General features: G+C 38.7%; 1 protein-coding gene across 1 annotated transcript in view; it reads right to left on the minus strand.

Moving 5' to 3' along the window:
* The window catches only part of CCDC158 (coiled-coil domain containing 158), a 53,245-nt gene that overhangs the window by 21,188 nt on the left and 16,659 nt on the right, over positions 1–15,398 (minus strand). The window contains 9 exon segments of the mRNA XM_080590916.1: positions 568–3,249; positions 4,449–4,550; positions 6,729–6,978; positions 7,256–7,287; positions 8,236–8,477; positions 10,381–10,544; positions 12,980–13,138; positions 14,139–14,251; positions 14,712–14,864. Coding sequence (XP_080447042.1) covers positions 3,173–3,249; positions 4,449–4,550; positions 6,729–6,978; positions 7,256–7,287; positions 8,236–8,477; positions 10,381–10,544; positions 12,980–13,138; positions 14,139–14,251; positions 14,712–14,864 — 1,292 coding nt within the window. The 3' untranslated portion in view covers positions 568–3,172.

A 15,398-nucleotide genomic window follows, 5' to 3' on the forward strand; every position in this document is an offset into this window, starting at 1 on the left:
GCTGTATGGTGTTCAGCTGCCTGCTGGGTTAAACCAAAAGGTAGATTTGAAAAAAGTTGTCTCGCTACATAAAAATGGTTATGCTAGACTGGCCCAATACCTGTCTAATAGACTGTCTTGACTGTGAGACTAGTGAACCTACGTGTGAGAAACAAGTTCTTGTTGACATTTCTACATGGATCTAGCAGCCAACAGCTCAGGATTTCTAAAAGCAAATAATAAAATGCCTTGCTCGCAGCTTGGCAAAGAAAGTGCAGCCAAAGACCCACAGTTTAAGCTGACCAGCTCAGACTGTTTACAACAAACTATTAGACAATTTCATTACTTTTAGGTGAAATACCATCTAGTCTCATTTGTGAAGTAGTTTGGTGCTTACTGGTGTGCCTGGATGGTAAGCTGAGCAGACAGCCTGAGGTTTGGAATGGGGACTGGGCTCCTGTTGGACATGAACTAGTTTTAAGTCACATACAGAAACTTGCATTGCATCTTGTCTGCTTCCTATTTATTTTGCAGTTGCCTTTGCAAAAACCATAGCTGACCCACATTTTCTCTGGGAGTTAAACTTACTGTTGGGAGTCTCTCCACACGATCCATTCAAATGTATTAGACTGGTGTAAGGTTTTATCTGTAGGGTGTTGGTTGCCGTCTGTGGTGTCCTGCTGTGGTCAACATTTGCCTAACAGTCCTCCTGTTATCCACCTGTACAACATGGAATAACACAGCGCTATTCATGCTGCAAAGTCCAGGGTGTGCATAGCTGGACTTGGGCTCACATATACAGCCCTTTACCTCCCCCAGGACAATCTTTCCCTTCTGCTGGAAGCTCAGACCTGTTCCTAACTGCTGGATTTCAGCATGAGGATGTTGAGCTGCCTTTTCGCTTGATAGATCTCTCTTCTCTCTGGCTATTTGTACCTCTCCACCTGCTCCCTTCCATTCTCCCAGGTCTGCAGTCTTTTGAAATTCCTTTTAGCTTGGCTCCTTGAACGCAACTGAGAATGCGCTTTTCGGTGACCTTTTACAAGCTGCCAGACTACGGGGTGAATACATGCTCTTATTTTCTACACCTCACCTTTTTCTTAGTAAATCTGTGGTGGAGCTGTCAAATATAGGCAAACTGTAATGCACAAGCCATCTGAAACAAGTGATCCTTTCAATACAACCCATTTACAGGAAAAGGGAGGTGCCTTTATTAACATTCTGACTAAAGCTTGCAACACTGTTGCAAAAAAAAAGTAAATAAATGTAAAAAAGTGATTGAGAAATCCAGAAAATTACTTGAATTAAATAAAAATACAGTTGACAGTGACTGAAGAAAACTTCAGAACAACTCACTAATCTCTTTCCCCACACAATAATGCCTCAAACTAAAACTCAGAGGTTTGATCTCCTCCGGATATAGTTCCATGGCTTTAAAGCCAACAAAACTAAGCTTGTATCTGGATGGGTGTGTGCTAATGAACAGCTTTTGCAGAGCCACAGATACTAGTCATGATTTGGACAAAATCACCGTACTTACTGTAAGTCCCTCAAATCCAAGCACAGAATTCCACATTGCCATAAATCTAAGGCAATCACAACTTTTGAAAAATCAGGCGAGGAAAAATGCTAAGGCTAGAGAACCTGCCTCACTGCCACCTCCTGCTGACCCAGGTACAGCTGCTCAGCCCCCTCTTCTGTGTTTCGGCACCAATTTATTTCAAGGGATATCCTGCCACGTGTTTTGTTAGTACTGTCTAGAGCATTCATAGCAAGAACTCCCCTGATAACAAGCCAGCGGCTTCCACAACCGACTTCTCAGACAGCCTTGCTCAACTCTGAAAGGGAAGCACTATTAATCTGCTATTCATGAGCAGTCTGCCAACAAAAAAACAATGGCAAATTCTGGAAAAGTACTCAATTTAGGATGAGTACAAAGTTCTTGCTCACCTTTTATAGAGCTATCTTTTTTCCTGAGTTATTGTCAAATACTAACAAAACTTTGAAGAATAAATCTGATATTTTAATGATCTTACTACTTTCAAACTATTTTTAGTGTCACCCATTCTGTTAATTAAGTGTAATAAGTCATTTGCCCACTGCTGCACAGTCCTTAAATGCCACTTGATAGAAAGTTTTAAAATAAATTCACGTATGCCAGATGTGCTAAATATTCCTTCCTGTTTATTACTAAATCTTATACTAGGAATGGCCTTCAGAAACACCATTCGTAGACACATACTAAAGGAAGGATGTGTGTTTTGGTGACTCAACTGCAGAATATTTTGGAGAGCAAGTGGAAGTAATATCCCCAGCTATTTTAGCAAACTAAGTTATACTAGACTATTAAAAAAAAAGTCAGTGTAGTTTCAAAATGCATTTTTTCCCACCTAAACTTCACCTATTTCAGTTTTTATAAGAGGGACATGGACGGAGGAAGGATAAAAAGTCCCAAACAAGCCAGGAACATACACATACATGGCTCTGAGTCAAAATATGAGTGCTATGCTTACAAACTTAAGCCCAGGGCAGATTGTGGACTCCATCTGTACTACAAATCAAACCAAGGATGATAACATGTAATGAAAATTACACCAAAAATACCATTTGACGAGTCCATTTTGCTTGAAGGAATTATGGTATAGGATGAAATCTGTTCAGTCTTGCAGTTGTAGGCATGTGGTTCAAAACATTTTGATATCTCAGTGTTAACAGGAGCCACATCCAGGTTTCCTGCTTCAACTGGAAATACTTGGTAGCTCTGGGACATCCACATGAATTGGAACTTACTGAACTAGTAACACAAAGCATGGGGGGAAAAGGATTTCTTTTAGAATGTGGAATACACAACACTTCAAAAGTAAATTTCTAAAAAAAGGACCCGAAATCATGTGCAAGATCCAGAACACATGGAAGAAAGCTCTTACTGGAACTTGAAGCAATCAGCAATGCCCTGTGGCCAGTGTCACCCACAGCACATAGCTACTGACAATGTGTGCCAGTGAAAGTCTGTATTTAGATATTATTAGGATGTATTTACTCCTCTGTACTTCCCATTCATTTAAAAGTAAAAACCTGTAAAGAATGTCCTGGTTCAAGGCAAGAATTGCAAAACTATGAGAACCCTTATTATCACAGTTTATTTTAAACACAACATACATACATGAAAGTAATCACTAATGCACACAAGTCTTCACTTTGACAGCTTCTTCTCCTTCTCCTTTGCTTTCTCTGTCTTCATTTCCTGAGTTCTGATCATTGATGACATAGCTGAAAGTAGCAAAAGGAACAGATTATCTGAACACCAGCTTATGTGAAAATGATTGACACCTCAGGTGCAGACTCCTCAAGCTTTGTAATATCCTCCCACATGTTACACTCTGCATTTATCACGCCCTTCTATGTACAACTTTGATTTGCACTTCTTCAGATGCAGTAAAGATGGACCTAGTTGTGAACAGACAACACGTAATCTGCTTTCTGGTGTCTAAGTGCCAAATGGTAGAGTAGTGGAAAAATGCTACTGATTTTAGAATCTCTCTTACAGGGCAACATTAAATTAACGTTCAGCCCAGTGCTCATGACAACCAGTTTACTTATTGTGCATATAAAAGACTTTTTTTTCAAAATAATCTCTTTGATATACTTACAGTTGACACATTACAGATTTGTATATAGATTTTTATGTAGCATACAGAAAACAGACTACCTGAAGATGTTAGCAATGGCCAAGAATAAAAATGAGAACAATTACCTTATACTCTATATATGATCATTTTTTAAGCAAATCAGGTTACTTGAATGTCCTTGATGTGTGAACTGTATGATGTAGGGAAATAATTGTTTCCCATAGCCATGTAAGGAGACTTAAAAGAGAAAAGGTGGAGTTATTGGAATGTGAATTCAGAAAAAGTGCAGAGAAAAGATATTCCATCTCATCTAGCATTCTGCCATCACAGGCAGGGTTCATGGTAGTCTTATCAGTGACTTCAAAGGGAGCAAGAACAGTTCAAAAAGGTTGTCTACGACTGTGGTCATCTCAGATTAAAAAAAAAAAAGAAAGTGTTGAGGAGGAAAGGATATGCTTGTAAGACCACTGCTGGGAAGCTCTGTTTTTGGAGTCAATTGCCGTCACAGTATCATCCAGTTTCTATAAGAGTCATCAGCTCTTTAAAAATTTAATTTGACATGATAGCACATGAAGGCACCCCTGACCAGCTGCCATGTTTGAAATGTTAAGGATCTTGAAGCTTCTTAAGAGTTAAGGGGCTGAGAAACAACGCATTGTGTAGTTAATCTAATTACTCTCCGAGGAGCAGGATAAAGTAGAAGTAGGTACTGGTAAAACAGGAACAAATAAACTGACATCATGTAAAACACAGAAACACAGGTAGTGCTTTGGCAGGTAACACAGTTTCTGGGGAGTGTATTTTAAATTAAATAGGAATATATTTGGTAAATACTGGCACCTTGGCTTCTTCTCTGTAACGTTTCCACCTGGTTTTGCAGGCTTTCCATCTTGTTCTGTAGCTTCTTAGATGTGTTCTCACTAGTTTCCACAGACTGAGAAGCTATTGAAAAAATTACTTGTCAGCATGTTATGACAAAAAAGTCATCATAAGATAAATTATTTAATCATTCCATCTAAAGTAAAGTTCCTAGAAAACGTCAAACAAAATTTCCAGTAGCAAAGAAAATGAGTGAGAAGACAAGGTTATTAAAAGAATTTTGTATTTTATCACATTTATTTTCAGGGGAGAATGCAACTGAATTTCTAGATTGCCTATAAACGTGCTTGGGAATGGGAAAAAATGATTTATGTTACTTAAGTAATATTTATGCCCACAACTTATAAATAACACTTTGCCAGTAAATTTACAGTGATTGCACAAAGGAAAGTAGTAGTGTCATTTTCATTTTACCAATGGGAAAACTAAGGTACAGAAAGATGCAACTTACTGAAACAAGGAATAAACTGAGCATTGATTGGCAACTGACAGAAAGTCATAGCTGTGACTTCGACTTGCTAGATCTCCCATGGTCTACATAGAAACAATCAGGAGTTTAATTCCATTTATAGTTGTGAAGATAACCATACCACAAAGCCTGGCATTATGCTTACGTTCCCTAAAACAAGTGAAATCCAGAGCTGAGACACACTAAAGAGGAAGGTTGTGCTGCTCTACAGGTACAGAAATTTGCAGGTACCCATTTGGCCAGTGCAGCACGTAGACTGGGAAATGCCACACACCTTTGCACTCTGCTTATGAACAGGCATTTCTCAGTTGTTGGATATGCACTGAAAATACAGGTGAGCTAACAAATACACACTTCGCCTTTGCACAGCCAGCCAGCAAAGCAAAGGTCAATGAGCAATACTGTTCATGTTCCAGTCAGGCTGATTGCTCAGCCCAGCTCTTTTAGACACCTTTCTACAGACAGAGAGAGGATCCTGATGTTTTTAAAGTACTGAAAAATGAAGTAACCGAGAAGCTTGCATTTATGTGATAGCAGTGCAATATAAACATGCTACAGTTACGCTGAAAATACAGAAAAAACAATTTCCAGATGAGAAGCAAGACAAATTAGTCTCTTTTGGTTAGATTTCTGCCCGTACTACAACTAGCTTAGAGCTAGGTGGGCTACATTTCTATTACACTGCTACCTGCAGTGCTTATTTGCCTGCTAAGAGAAGTGGTTATTTTCAGATTTTAAGAAAGAGGAAGAGAAAAATTTTTAAAAAATGTTATTTGGTAATTAAGTATCATGTGAAAAGTCAGTAGCTTACCTGCTTTTCCTTTTGTACCTACTCACATTGGGGTCTTTCTGCAAAGTGAAGTAATAAAGCAGACCCGACAGCCTGGCTCATCAGTAATTAATTAATAGACTACCTGGAATGCTCATCATCCTCACACATCTTGTGGTTCTGGAACACTTATTTTTCTGCCACTTAAAGGCTACAAAGACACAGTCTTACATCAGTAGTTTCAGTAAACCCCAGAACATTTTTAGATGTGTTACAGAGACAGTATCAACTATGAAAAATATGAGTATTAGACAACTTTGTTGCCTGTTATTGCAAATATTAAGCAACCCTACATGCTACATATTTACCTGAATAAAGAAATTCACCAGTTCTTAAATTTAGTGGCATGTGGCATGTATGTTCTCTTCCCTTTGTATAGCACATTGACTAGCTGCTATATTTTACTCACAATTCATTCATCGCAGAAAAAACACCTCTACTTAAACACATCTGTGACAGGGCTTAGCTTTCACGAGATAGACGCCTCTACCTTGTATCAAAGGCAGTCTGATGCAAGCAAAAACAAAGCAGTTTCAGGTAAGCGGGCCAGAACTCCTGTGTTTTAAAATGAACCACTGATAAGTTATCTTTCAATAAATTTGCAGGCGGTAGTTATACTTTCTGGAACAACAGATCAAGATCAAGATCAATCCTGTATCAGCCCTGTACACTTCAGAAACAGTGGTGTGTATGTTTGGCAATGTGACTGGGTTCTGTTAGCTATGCATTACAAACATATATTAAAAAATCAAATGCAGTATTAAGTAAAGGTACCACAATCATAAATCGCCAAAGACTGGATCAGTGAATGATGGTGGGATTCCACAGGTTTTTACAGAACAATAGGAGCAGAATTTAACCTGCTGTTTGTAACTCACTTACTGTACTGGCTGGGAAGAGACCCAGCCAAGATCTTTGGATCAGTAAATGGGACTGGACTTACTTATCCAGGGGACTGTGGCTGCAATGTCTGGAGAATCACTCTTCCTCACAGAAGGTCTGTGCTCTGGTGAGGTGCTGGGCCCAGCTGCAAGGTTGTCTGGTGGAGCAGTTAACAGCAAGTGTACCAGAGACCTTTCTCTGCACCTCTTGGCTGGACAGACCTTCTTAGGTCTGGATGTGTAACGTGGAGCTGCTGAGAAGATGGATGCACCTTCTAGGAGACGGCCAAGCAAAGAGCAGTAAGAACACACCTAAACACCAACCCTGTTCCCAGTGTTTACGCTGTCTCTGTAACAATTAAAGGCATGGGTTCCCTTTATGCATGCTGTGATCCCTTCCATCAGTAGGCAAGCTAGCAGGAGACTATAGCCCTGTTGCAAAAACATGCTTGCTACTGTTAAATCGATCGTCCTGCAAAATGGCCAGGAAACCTTGCTCAGAGAAAGTAGTGCCTGCTTTTCTCTGCTGGCTACTCACTTAAGGTTCACTTCAGCAAAGCCTAATGGCAATATCACAGGTGCCAGCTACCTGGTTTCCTTCACATGTTACTGCTAACATCACTTAGATATAAACAAACAGAAAAGATAATGTTGCATACACCGGTCTGCCATTTCCCCCCTCTGCATGAAATGATCGATGTGCTTCAAATTCCTGGCAGAAAGAGAGTCATAAGGAAAGAGGCAAGCTATACACAGAAACATGCAATCAGCAGATTAAGCAAGGTAATGTCATGTGTATGATACACTGAGTATGTGTAAATAAAGGTCACATGCAACTAATGAGGGGAAGACTTGCTACAAATCTTCTCTGTTTCTTCCTATAGTCTGTTTCCTTACTCCTAACTCTCCTCCTGGGACATCTTGAAAAGAATTCTGGGGTTTTCTCACAAAATCCCCTCCTTCAACTACTCTGCAGAAGACTGGAGAGTCTTCTATGTAAAAAGTGATACCTGTAGGTATTTTGGAAGCTAGGGAAATCCCTGGATGTTGTAGATGGTTTAATAAAATGCTGACAGTATCTACTTTCTATACTATTTAGAAGTGTAAAAAGAAGATTCATAGCAGTTACTCCTCAGGACAGACAGAGGAGATCTAAGCTGTCTCTGAAAAAAACAAACAGCATTGACCTAAATACTAAGAGATAACAAATTTTCAGCATCTGTAGGCAATTTTCACAGAAAATTCACAGAACGTAAAATCTATGCGCAGTAAAAGAGAAGGTGGCTAGGCCTACTATCTTCCAACCTCGATGCTCAAAGCCATACCCTTAATATTCCTATTTAGGTTACTAAATTAATGTCACTGCATTTTAAAAGGTACTGACCATGCAGCACTTTCAATAAAATCAGGGGAATCCTCAATGACTTGATCCCTCTCAAAAGCATATCAATATTTAGATACTTGAATACAGAATATAGGCTCTTAAAGGCCTAAACTTAGGCACCAAAATTTGAAAGTATTATCCGTACTAATTACACAAGGCTATTGCTATTCATGAATAACTGTCACAGAAGAAACCCATTTTAAGTGTTCTGGTATCAGCCTCCATGGAGCTTGTTTGCAACAAAACACGGATTTTGCAGCAAGGTGTGTGTGTTTGTTTTTCTGAATAATACTCAGTAACGTTCCAGTTCCACATCCACATGGAGCACTCATCCTCAAATGCAGCCATTGAAAACTTAACAGGGGATGTGAAGGGCTGGGTCGTGCCTTGGGATTGAAGGGCTGCAGTTCGTAAGCATAAAGGATCCCTGCAAGCAAGATGATGCCAAAAACTTGCAATATTCTGTAAATATTGTGCTAAGTTTTGGTAATGCTAGCTAGCCTCCACAGTGAGAACATAAAGTTCTCATATGTAATCCCCACCTCTTCTACATGTATATTAAAGGCAAACAATGCAATTAAGTTCCAGAGCTCTTAGAGGGATGAAAGAAACATCACAGCTTTGTTTTGTAGTTCCCAGGAAGCTTTTAGCATTATGAATAAAACAAAAGAAACACACTCACAACTAATGCAGTTTTAAAAAAGCCTTAGAAAATGAATTTTGAATGAGTACTTTGAGAAGCAGGTAGCTCAGCTAAGTGAGATCACTTCTCACCGGACAAAAGAATCCTGTTCCATGCTGCTTTCAGTGGCAGAATCTATAGTTGGAGCCTCCCTGCATGGAAAAGACATAGGGCTGTCAATGTCACAGCAAAAGCCTTGCTATTAGGTTTGCTACATTTTACTTTATTAGAAGATGAGCTGTTTTTTTAAGCAGAGTAAAATTGCACACAGCTATATCCTAAGGGTGAAGAAAAATAATAGTAAAATTGTTACACACGTTCACTGAAAGTCTATTAGAGTGGTAGTGAATTTAGATCACTGAACTAAGGGCTATCTTTGCGAAATAAAGGACTACAGTTTGTACAAATAACGTGTAGTCATGGAAATGGAAAAAAATATAACAAACTTCTAATTTTGACAACTACTGCCACTGTTATCTTCTTTCTTGTTACCCACATGACAGAGCTTCGATCTAGCTTCTTCAAACCAGCTTCCACTTATTAGGAATGTGCTTTCTAGCCCATATTTCACCTAACAACATCAGATAAGTACCATCATATATTCATGCCTTTTCCAGTTTTGTCCTATGCATTTTCTCAGGCACAGTACATTCTTAGAGTACAGCGATATTTGATGAGAGAACGAAACAGATCACTTATTTACATCCAAGCAACAGACAGACTGACTTTAAGTACTGGCATTGAGAGACACTTAGAATTGTTCCAAAGAAGTAAAATCCTGCTGAACTTAGTGTTGACCTTTTGTAGAAATGCTCCCTTTCCTCCAGCAGCTCTGCTGTTGTACCTGTATCTATGCCAAATACACCCTGCTAAGCCTGCTTCAAGCATACAAAGTGCTATCTTTATCACGTAAAACCTTCTTCCCCTGTCAGGTTTTTTGCAACAACCTCAAGTTGTGAATAGACAAAAAAAAAAAGTTTTTCTTGTCCCTAAATACTTGCTGTTTGACATCTTTTTCTGATATGGTAACTTTGGATACAGCACAACTCTTAACTAAGGCACTGAGAATGAAAGTAAAAATAGAAATAAAAACAAAAATCAAGCTTCATCTCAATTTTCATACGAGATAATCAATAACATCTCTCCTCTGCCAAAGCTACCTTGAGGCATCTTGTTCCAGCTTTCCACTTAACATTTGTGTTTCTTTTGGTGGAAGTCCACTATTTAATTAACAAAATATTTATTTAAAAGGAAATTTGTTCTATGGGGGATATCGTCACCTTTTTCTTTACAAAAAAGGGTGAAGTGCTGAATGCCTTTTAGTAGTCATTCTCACTTGTTTAAAACCAAGAAAGAAGAGAAAGAAGGAATTCTACGTGAAAATAAAAACACATATGCCCAAAATAAAGCAATAAAGGTAAATGGTGTAGTCACTTCCTATTTCCCTGCCATATGATGTATCTGAGGAACCAGGCATACAACAGAAGCCGTGGAAGCTTTTGGCCATCTCACCTTTATTCCTAAGACTACCTTTCTTGCACAAAGATATCCTATACTGCTCCCAAAATACATGAATGTCCAAATTCTAGTTTTAGAAGACAACAGAGGTATACCACACATGACAGAAATAACAGTTTACTGATCTTACACAGTGTTCCTTATGGTTGCTAAAGGTGATGTTTTCCCACCATCGCTGTCATTCTTGCCAAGATCTACAGAGGAGATGTTATCATCTGAGCTTGTTAATTTTTGAGGAGTCCTCTTTAAGTCCTGCAGTGGTTCCTCCTTCAAAATGCTTAGCTTGGAAAGCAACTGAAATAAAATCATTCTGTTACATGTATTTTAATAAAGACACACAACTTTTCAAAACTCATCCAAAGTGACATGTTTTTCCACCTCTTTTCTTGTCGTACCAGTTAGAAAAAAAGTGGGTTTTGGTAGTTCTAATTAAAAAGTGGTGGAGGCTAGATCATGATAACTTGAAAACCGTCAAAACACTTTCTAAATGTGACTACACTCTGGAAAGTTATCTGACCAAAATATGTAAAGAAATAAAATAAAATTAAAGGAGAACATAGCTGACATAACTATGTTTTAAATAAACATTGTAAAAAGGTTACTACTATTGTCCCAAGGTCAAAAACAAAAAATAAGCTTTTAATTATAAGAGTATTTTTTCCCACACAACCACAAGCTTTTTCAAGACAACCCTGTTACCTTTTTAACCTGTGATTCCAGGTCTTACAGTACAGAGAGCAAACAGCTTGGAAGGTAGTAATACTAGTATCTCAGGGTGCTTTCTAGGCACTTGTTTCTCTAACAGCTGAGTTGTCTGCAATTATGAACTACTTGACTGTCACAGCCCTACTCTGAGATGAAGTGCAACATCATTCAAATGAAACCATTCCTTCCTATGAGGAACTGGATTTTCCAAAGTACTCAGCACATTACATACTCAAAGCATTGCTCCCACCAACTTAACCTTTGTCTGTGCATGGAACTGGCACTTTTTGCTGACGCATTTTTATTGAAAAACATCAGGTCCATTTTGGACAATTATACAAAATCTATACAAAAAATAGCAAAAGATTTTTTTTCCTCAAAATAGATTTGAGTTGATGTTTTCTATAATGAAAAATCAAAATAGCACTATAATCCGATTTAAATCTAATGTAAATGTACAAACCCAAAAGGAAGTAAGGGCGGTGTTTTATCTACTACGATAAATTTGGTCAAAAATCAGTGAAAGCCAGCTTGGAGAAAGATTTAAGTATGACAAGCAGTAACTTTTAGAAGGTCAATCAGATGGTAAAATGTATCAGGAACTATGTACAAGTCTATTTTCACTACCAAATATATGTGGTTGACAACAAGTACCATCAAACAAAAAAGTAAAAAATGAAGTTATTGGTGATGCAAGTAAGATAAACTGCTATTACAATCTATAGTTGTGTTTTTTTTTTATTGTCTGGTTGTTTTTTTCATGTATTTCACAAGCAGAAATAAATAAAATCTGAGACTCCACAATGAATGAGAAGCTATAAACAATGGTTTTGTCTTTGGTGCTAAGAATCTGCTCTTGGATGTTTCTAGTGGATGCTTTCCCGTTCAGAATCTCCATGTTATTTTTAATCTTTGGAACATCCTTGTGTCAGTACACTTCCACTCTATGAATCAGGTACTCATGTGAGGGGTACAGCTGGCCAAGTTCAGGGAAAGTGGCATAGCAGCAGAGTACAGGCAGGGAAGAGGCACCACGTGCCGTGGCTTGCCTGAAGCAGAAGCTGATGAGTACCCTGGGCCCTGCAGCTCCTACGGAAGAACATTAATCATGTGCCAAGCACAAGAAGCAGGTACCAGACAGCAAGCCCTAAGCAACAGCAGATCACTTTTAGTCACAGCTTTCACAATATGCAGCACTCAATTCTCAAAACGCTTTCTAGTATTTATTATAACTGGATACAACAGTGATCACTTCATTGCTTTCGGAATTTTAACATATGCTCAGGATTCTCTCAAGTGGAGGACATCTCAGGGCTACCACAATACTAAACTATCCCACATATCCTGTATGCTTTTTTCTCCCCTGTTTGAAAAAAACACCTTACGTGGAAATTTGCATCCTAAAGAGCCAGAACTCTGAGCAGCTGAAAATTACTCTTCCTTCTGGAGGAGCAGCAGCTCACCTGTAAGGCACCTCGGACTTACATGTTAGCCAGACCAAAAGGTAGAACATAGCCTTAAGAGGCAGATCAGCATCAGAATGCCCAAATAAAAAAGGCAAATGTAACAACCTATTTTTAAAAAGTCCCCTCACCTGAGGGACACACAGCTGGCTTACTCAGGCCCCAGAAAATAATGAACCCAGCCAACTATGTTGAGTCAGTGTGTGCCCATGCTCGGTTCCAGTGGAGCCCTGGCACAAATCAACAGGCCTCTCTTACAGGACAGTCAAGCAAAGGAGCCATGCAAGAGACGGTGCTACTGCCTGGAAGGTCAATCTGATTTAAATTCCCTGCAGTTATTATTTGCCTTTTAGGAAAACAGAAGACTTTTAAGAGAAAAGCAAAACAAAACAAAAGACAGTCTTAACTACAATTATTTCTTCAGGTAAGTACCTTAGAGGACAGGCAAATAGGACAAAATAAACGCAACCTAGGCAAAAGGTCAGACACCTTCTCCTCCCACACGACTGTACCAGACAGCACTCAGCAGTCTCACTGAACTGGAAAGCTGTATTAAGCTACCTTATCATGGGCTGTCTCCATCTTAGATAGTTTTTCTTTGAGACATTTCTCTTGTGATCTCAGGATCTCTAGTTGCCCAGCAATCTTGTTATTTTCTGTTGCGATACAGCTCAGTTCCTGACTTAGTTTACTGTTCTCTTCTCTGAGGTAATGCGTTTCCTGAATTAAAGGAGAGGAGGACAACTAAGTACAATTCAAGAATTTATAACAACCAACGTTATACATACTTATTTTTCTGCACATTTTTTGCTCTTTGAAGGATCTGTATTAACCCTTTCAGAAGTTTAGCTATTACATCTCGCAGAAAGACAAGGTCTTTCAACAAGATGAGGACTTAAAAAGAAAAGTAGAATTTACTGGTTCTGAGGAACCCTTATAAATTGAATCCTTAAACTTCAGATCTATTTTGAAACTGGAATTTTAAGCTTCAGAATCCAGAGTTTTATCCATGAGCAGATTGATGTTCCGCTTTATGCTTTTATGACCTCTTCCAACTTGAGGCTGCAAGGAATCTATCACAGTCTAAGTATTACAATGACACGATGTGGTCCATTGTACACCTCAAGGTGCCACTGCCACACCTGGCCAGCAACATTCAAGTCACAGAAGCCAAAGCCAGTAAACAGGGAGGACGGATCGTAGTGAACAGACATATATGGTCATTCATGAACTTCAGCTATTGATAACTACATGATTTCTTTGTCACGTAATATGTCAGAAAGACCTCAATATGCTAGACAGATATTAAGGTACAGAGTTTACAAACACAACTGCAAAGAACTGCTTCAGAAGACGAAAAGGGAAGCACTGTAGGGCAAATGCAGAAGGATATGGAGTACATTAGTGCAAAGTTTGAAAAAGAATTGATATCTGAGAGCTTGATACTCAGTGACACCTATACTGTTTTTTTTATGTTTTTTTTTTTTCTTCCCTGAAAACAAAGATAATGAGAACCTGGCTCTATACAAAAGGCTGATGTTTGTGGTAGAGATATTCCCTGATATGTCATATGCTAGCAGAAGGCTATGGAAGGTGCCCGTTACATCAGGTAAAATTCTCGTTGGTCCTTCTTGGGTCTGTTGTGATTTTGGCCATGTACTTCTCCAAAGAAAAACTTCTGTAAACATAGTTAATAACTTTTACGTGGCGCACTAATGACCTTAGCTGCATTTGCCATTGCTTCTTCCAATAACTTAATCTTGCTCTGCAATGCATCTATCTGTCCTCTCTTGGCCGTGATCTCCCTTTGCATTCCCACTGCAACCTTCATAGCTGTAAAGAACAAGGTTCCCAAGTGTTAGTTCTCAATGAACAACATCAATTATGCATTCTGAGTTCTGATAAAAGATTCTGTAAGTCAGTTACCAGCAATATGCTAGAACAGTTAAGTTCAACTGGCATCCTACAATCATGTACGTGTGCAAATCACCCACTAGGATTAGTGGGAGTTTTGTCAAAGGTAGTGGTGGTACCAGACCCATTATATGCACAGGACAAGAAGAGAGTATTCCCTGGAAATCTCCATAAAGATCAGCCGAGGAAACTCAACTCCAGTTTTACAATATAAAGTAACCAGTAAAATTAAAGTGTCTTCATCTGCAATGTTATTTATTTATTTCACAAAATATCTGGAATAATATTAACAACATCTATTGAAGGATCAATAATTACAAAAACCTTCCTGCTAGAAAACAAATGTGTGGGATTTTGGGGATGTTCATTCCATAATTACCATGGCCATCAGATCCCTCTACAGTCTTTAGAGCTTTCCTGGTTTGTTCCAGTTGGGCTTGAGAAGATCTCAACTGCATTTTCAGTCTGTTTGCATTATTTTCCATTTCCTTGACTTTATCCTGGCAATCCCTCTTCAAATCTTCAAATCCCTCTAGAGCATTAAAGTAAAGATTAAAATTATACTGACAAAAAATCATCATTCTTCTAGACAAACATTACCAATCTGTCACCTACTCCCTTTAGAGGAATATTAGATATTACACAGAGGAATATTAGATATTCATATTACATAGAGGAATACATTCATATTACGTAGAGGAATATTAGATATTCAGATGCTAAGACATAAAGCAAAAGAACATCCACTGCTTACAAAGGAAGAAGTAGTTGTTTATCGTCCTCTATGTTAGTAAAAGCTTGTTTCACCACCACCAAAAACCAAAGTGTTCTTTGGTTACTCCCCAATGTAAGATTGAAGTATCTGTTTAGTTCTTACAAAAATTAATGAGTTTAGAAGTATGGCTGAGTACTGAGCAGGGTTGTGAAGAAAAAGATTTTACCAGCGGGTATTCTATGAGAGTACAGGGTTGTGCAGAGAGCAAAGCATGTGAACACCTACCAGGCTGCAATGCAGATTTAACAGAGGAGCTCCCTGAGTTTTAGTGGCTTGCTTGGGTCCAGCACC

Source organism: Anser brachyrhynchus, assembly GCF_964034855.1.
Source record: "Anser brachyrhynchus genome assembly, chromosome: 4".
Lineage (NCBI taxonomy): Eukaryota > Metazoa > Chordata > Aves > Anseriformes > Anatidae > Anser > Anser brachyrhynchus.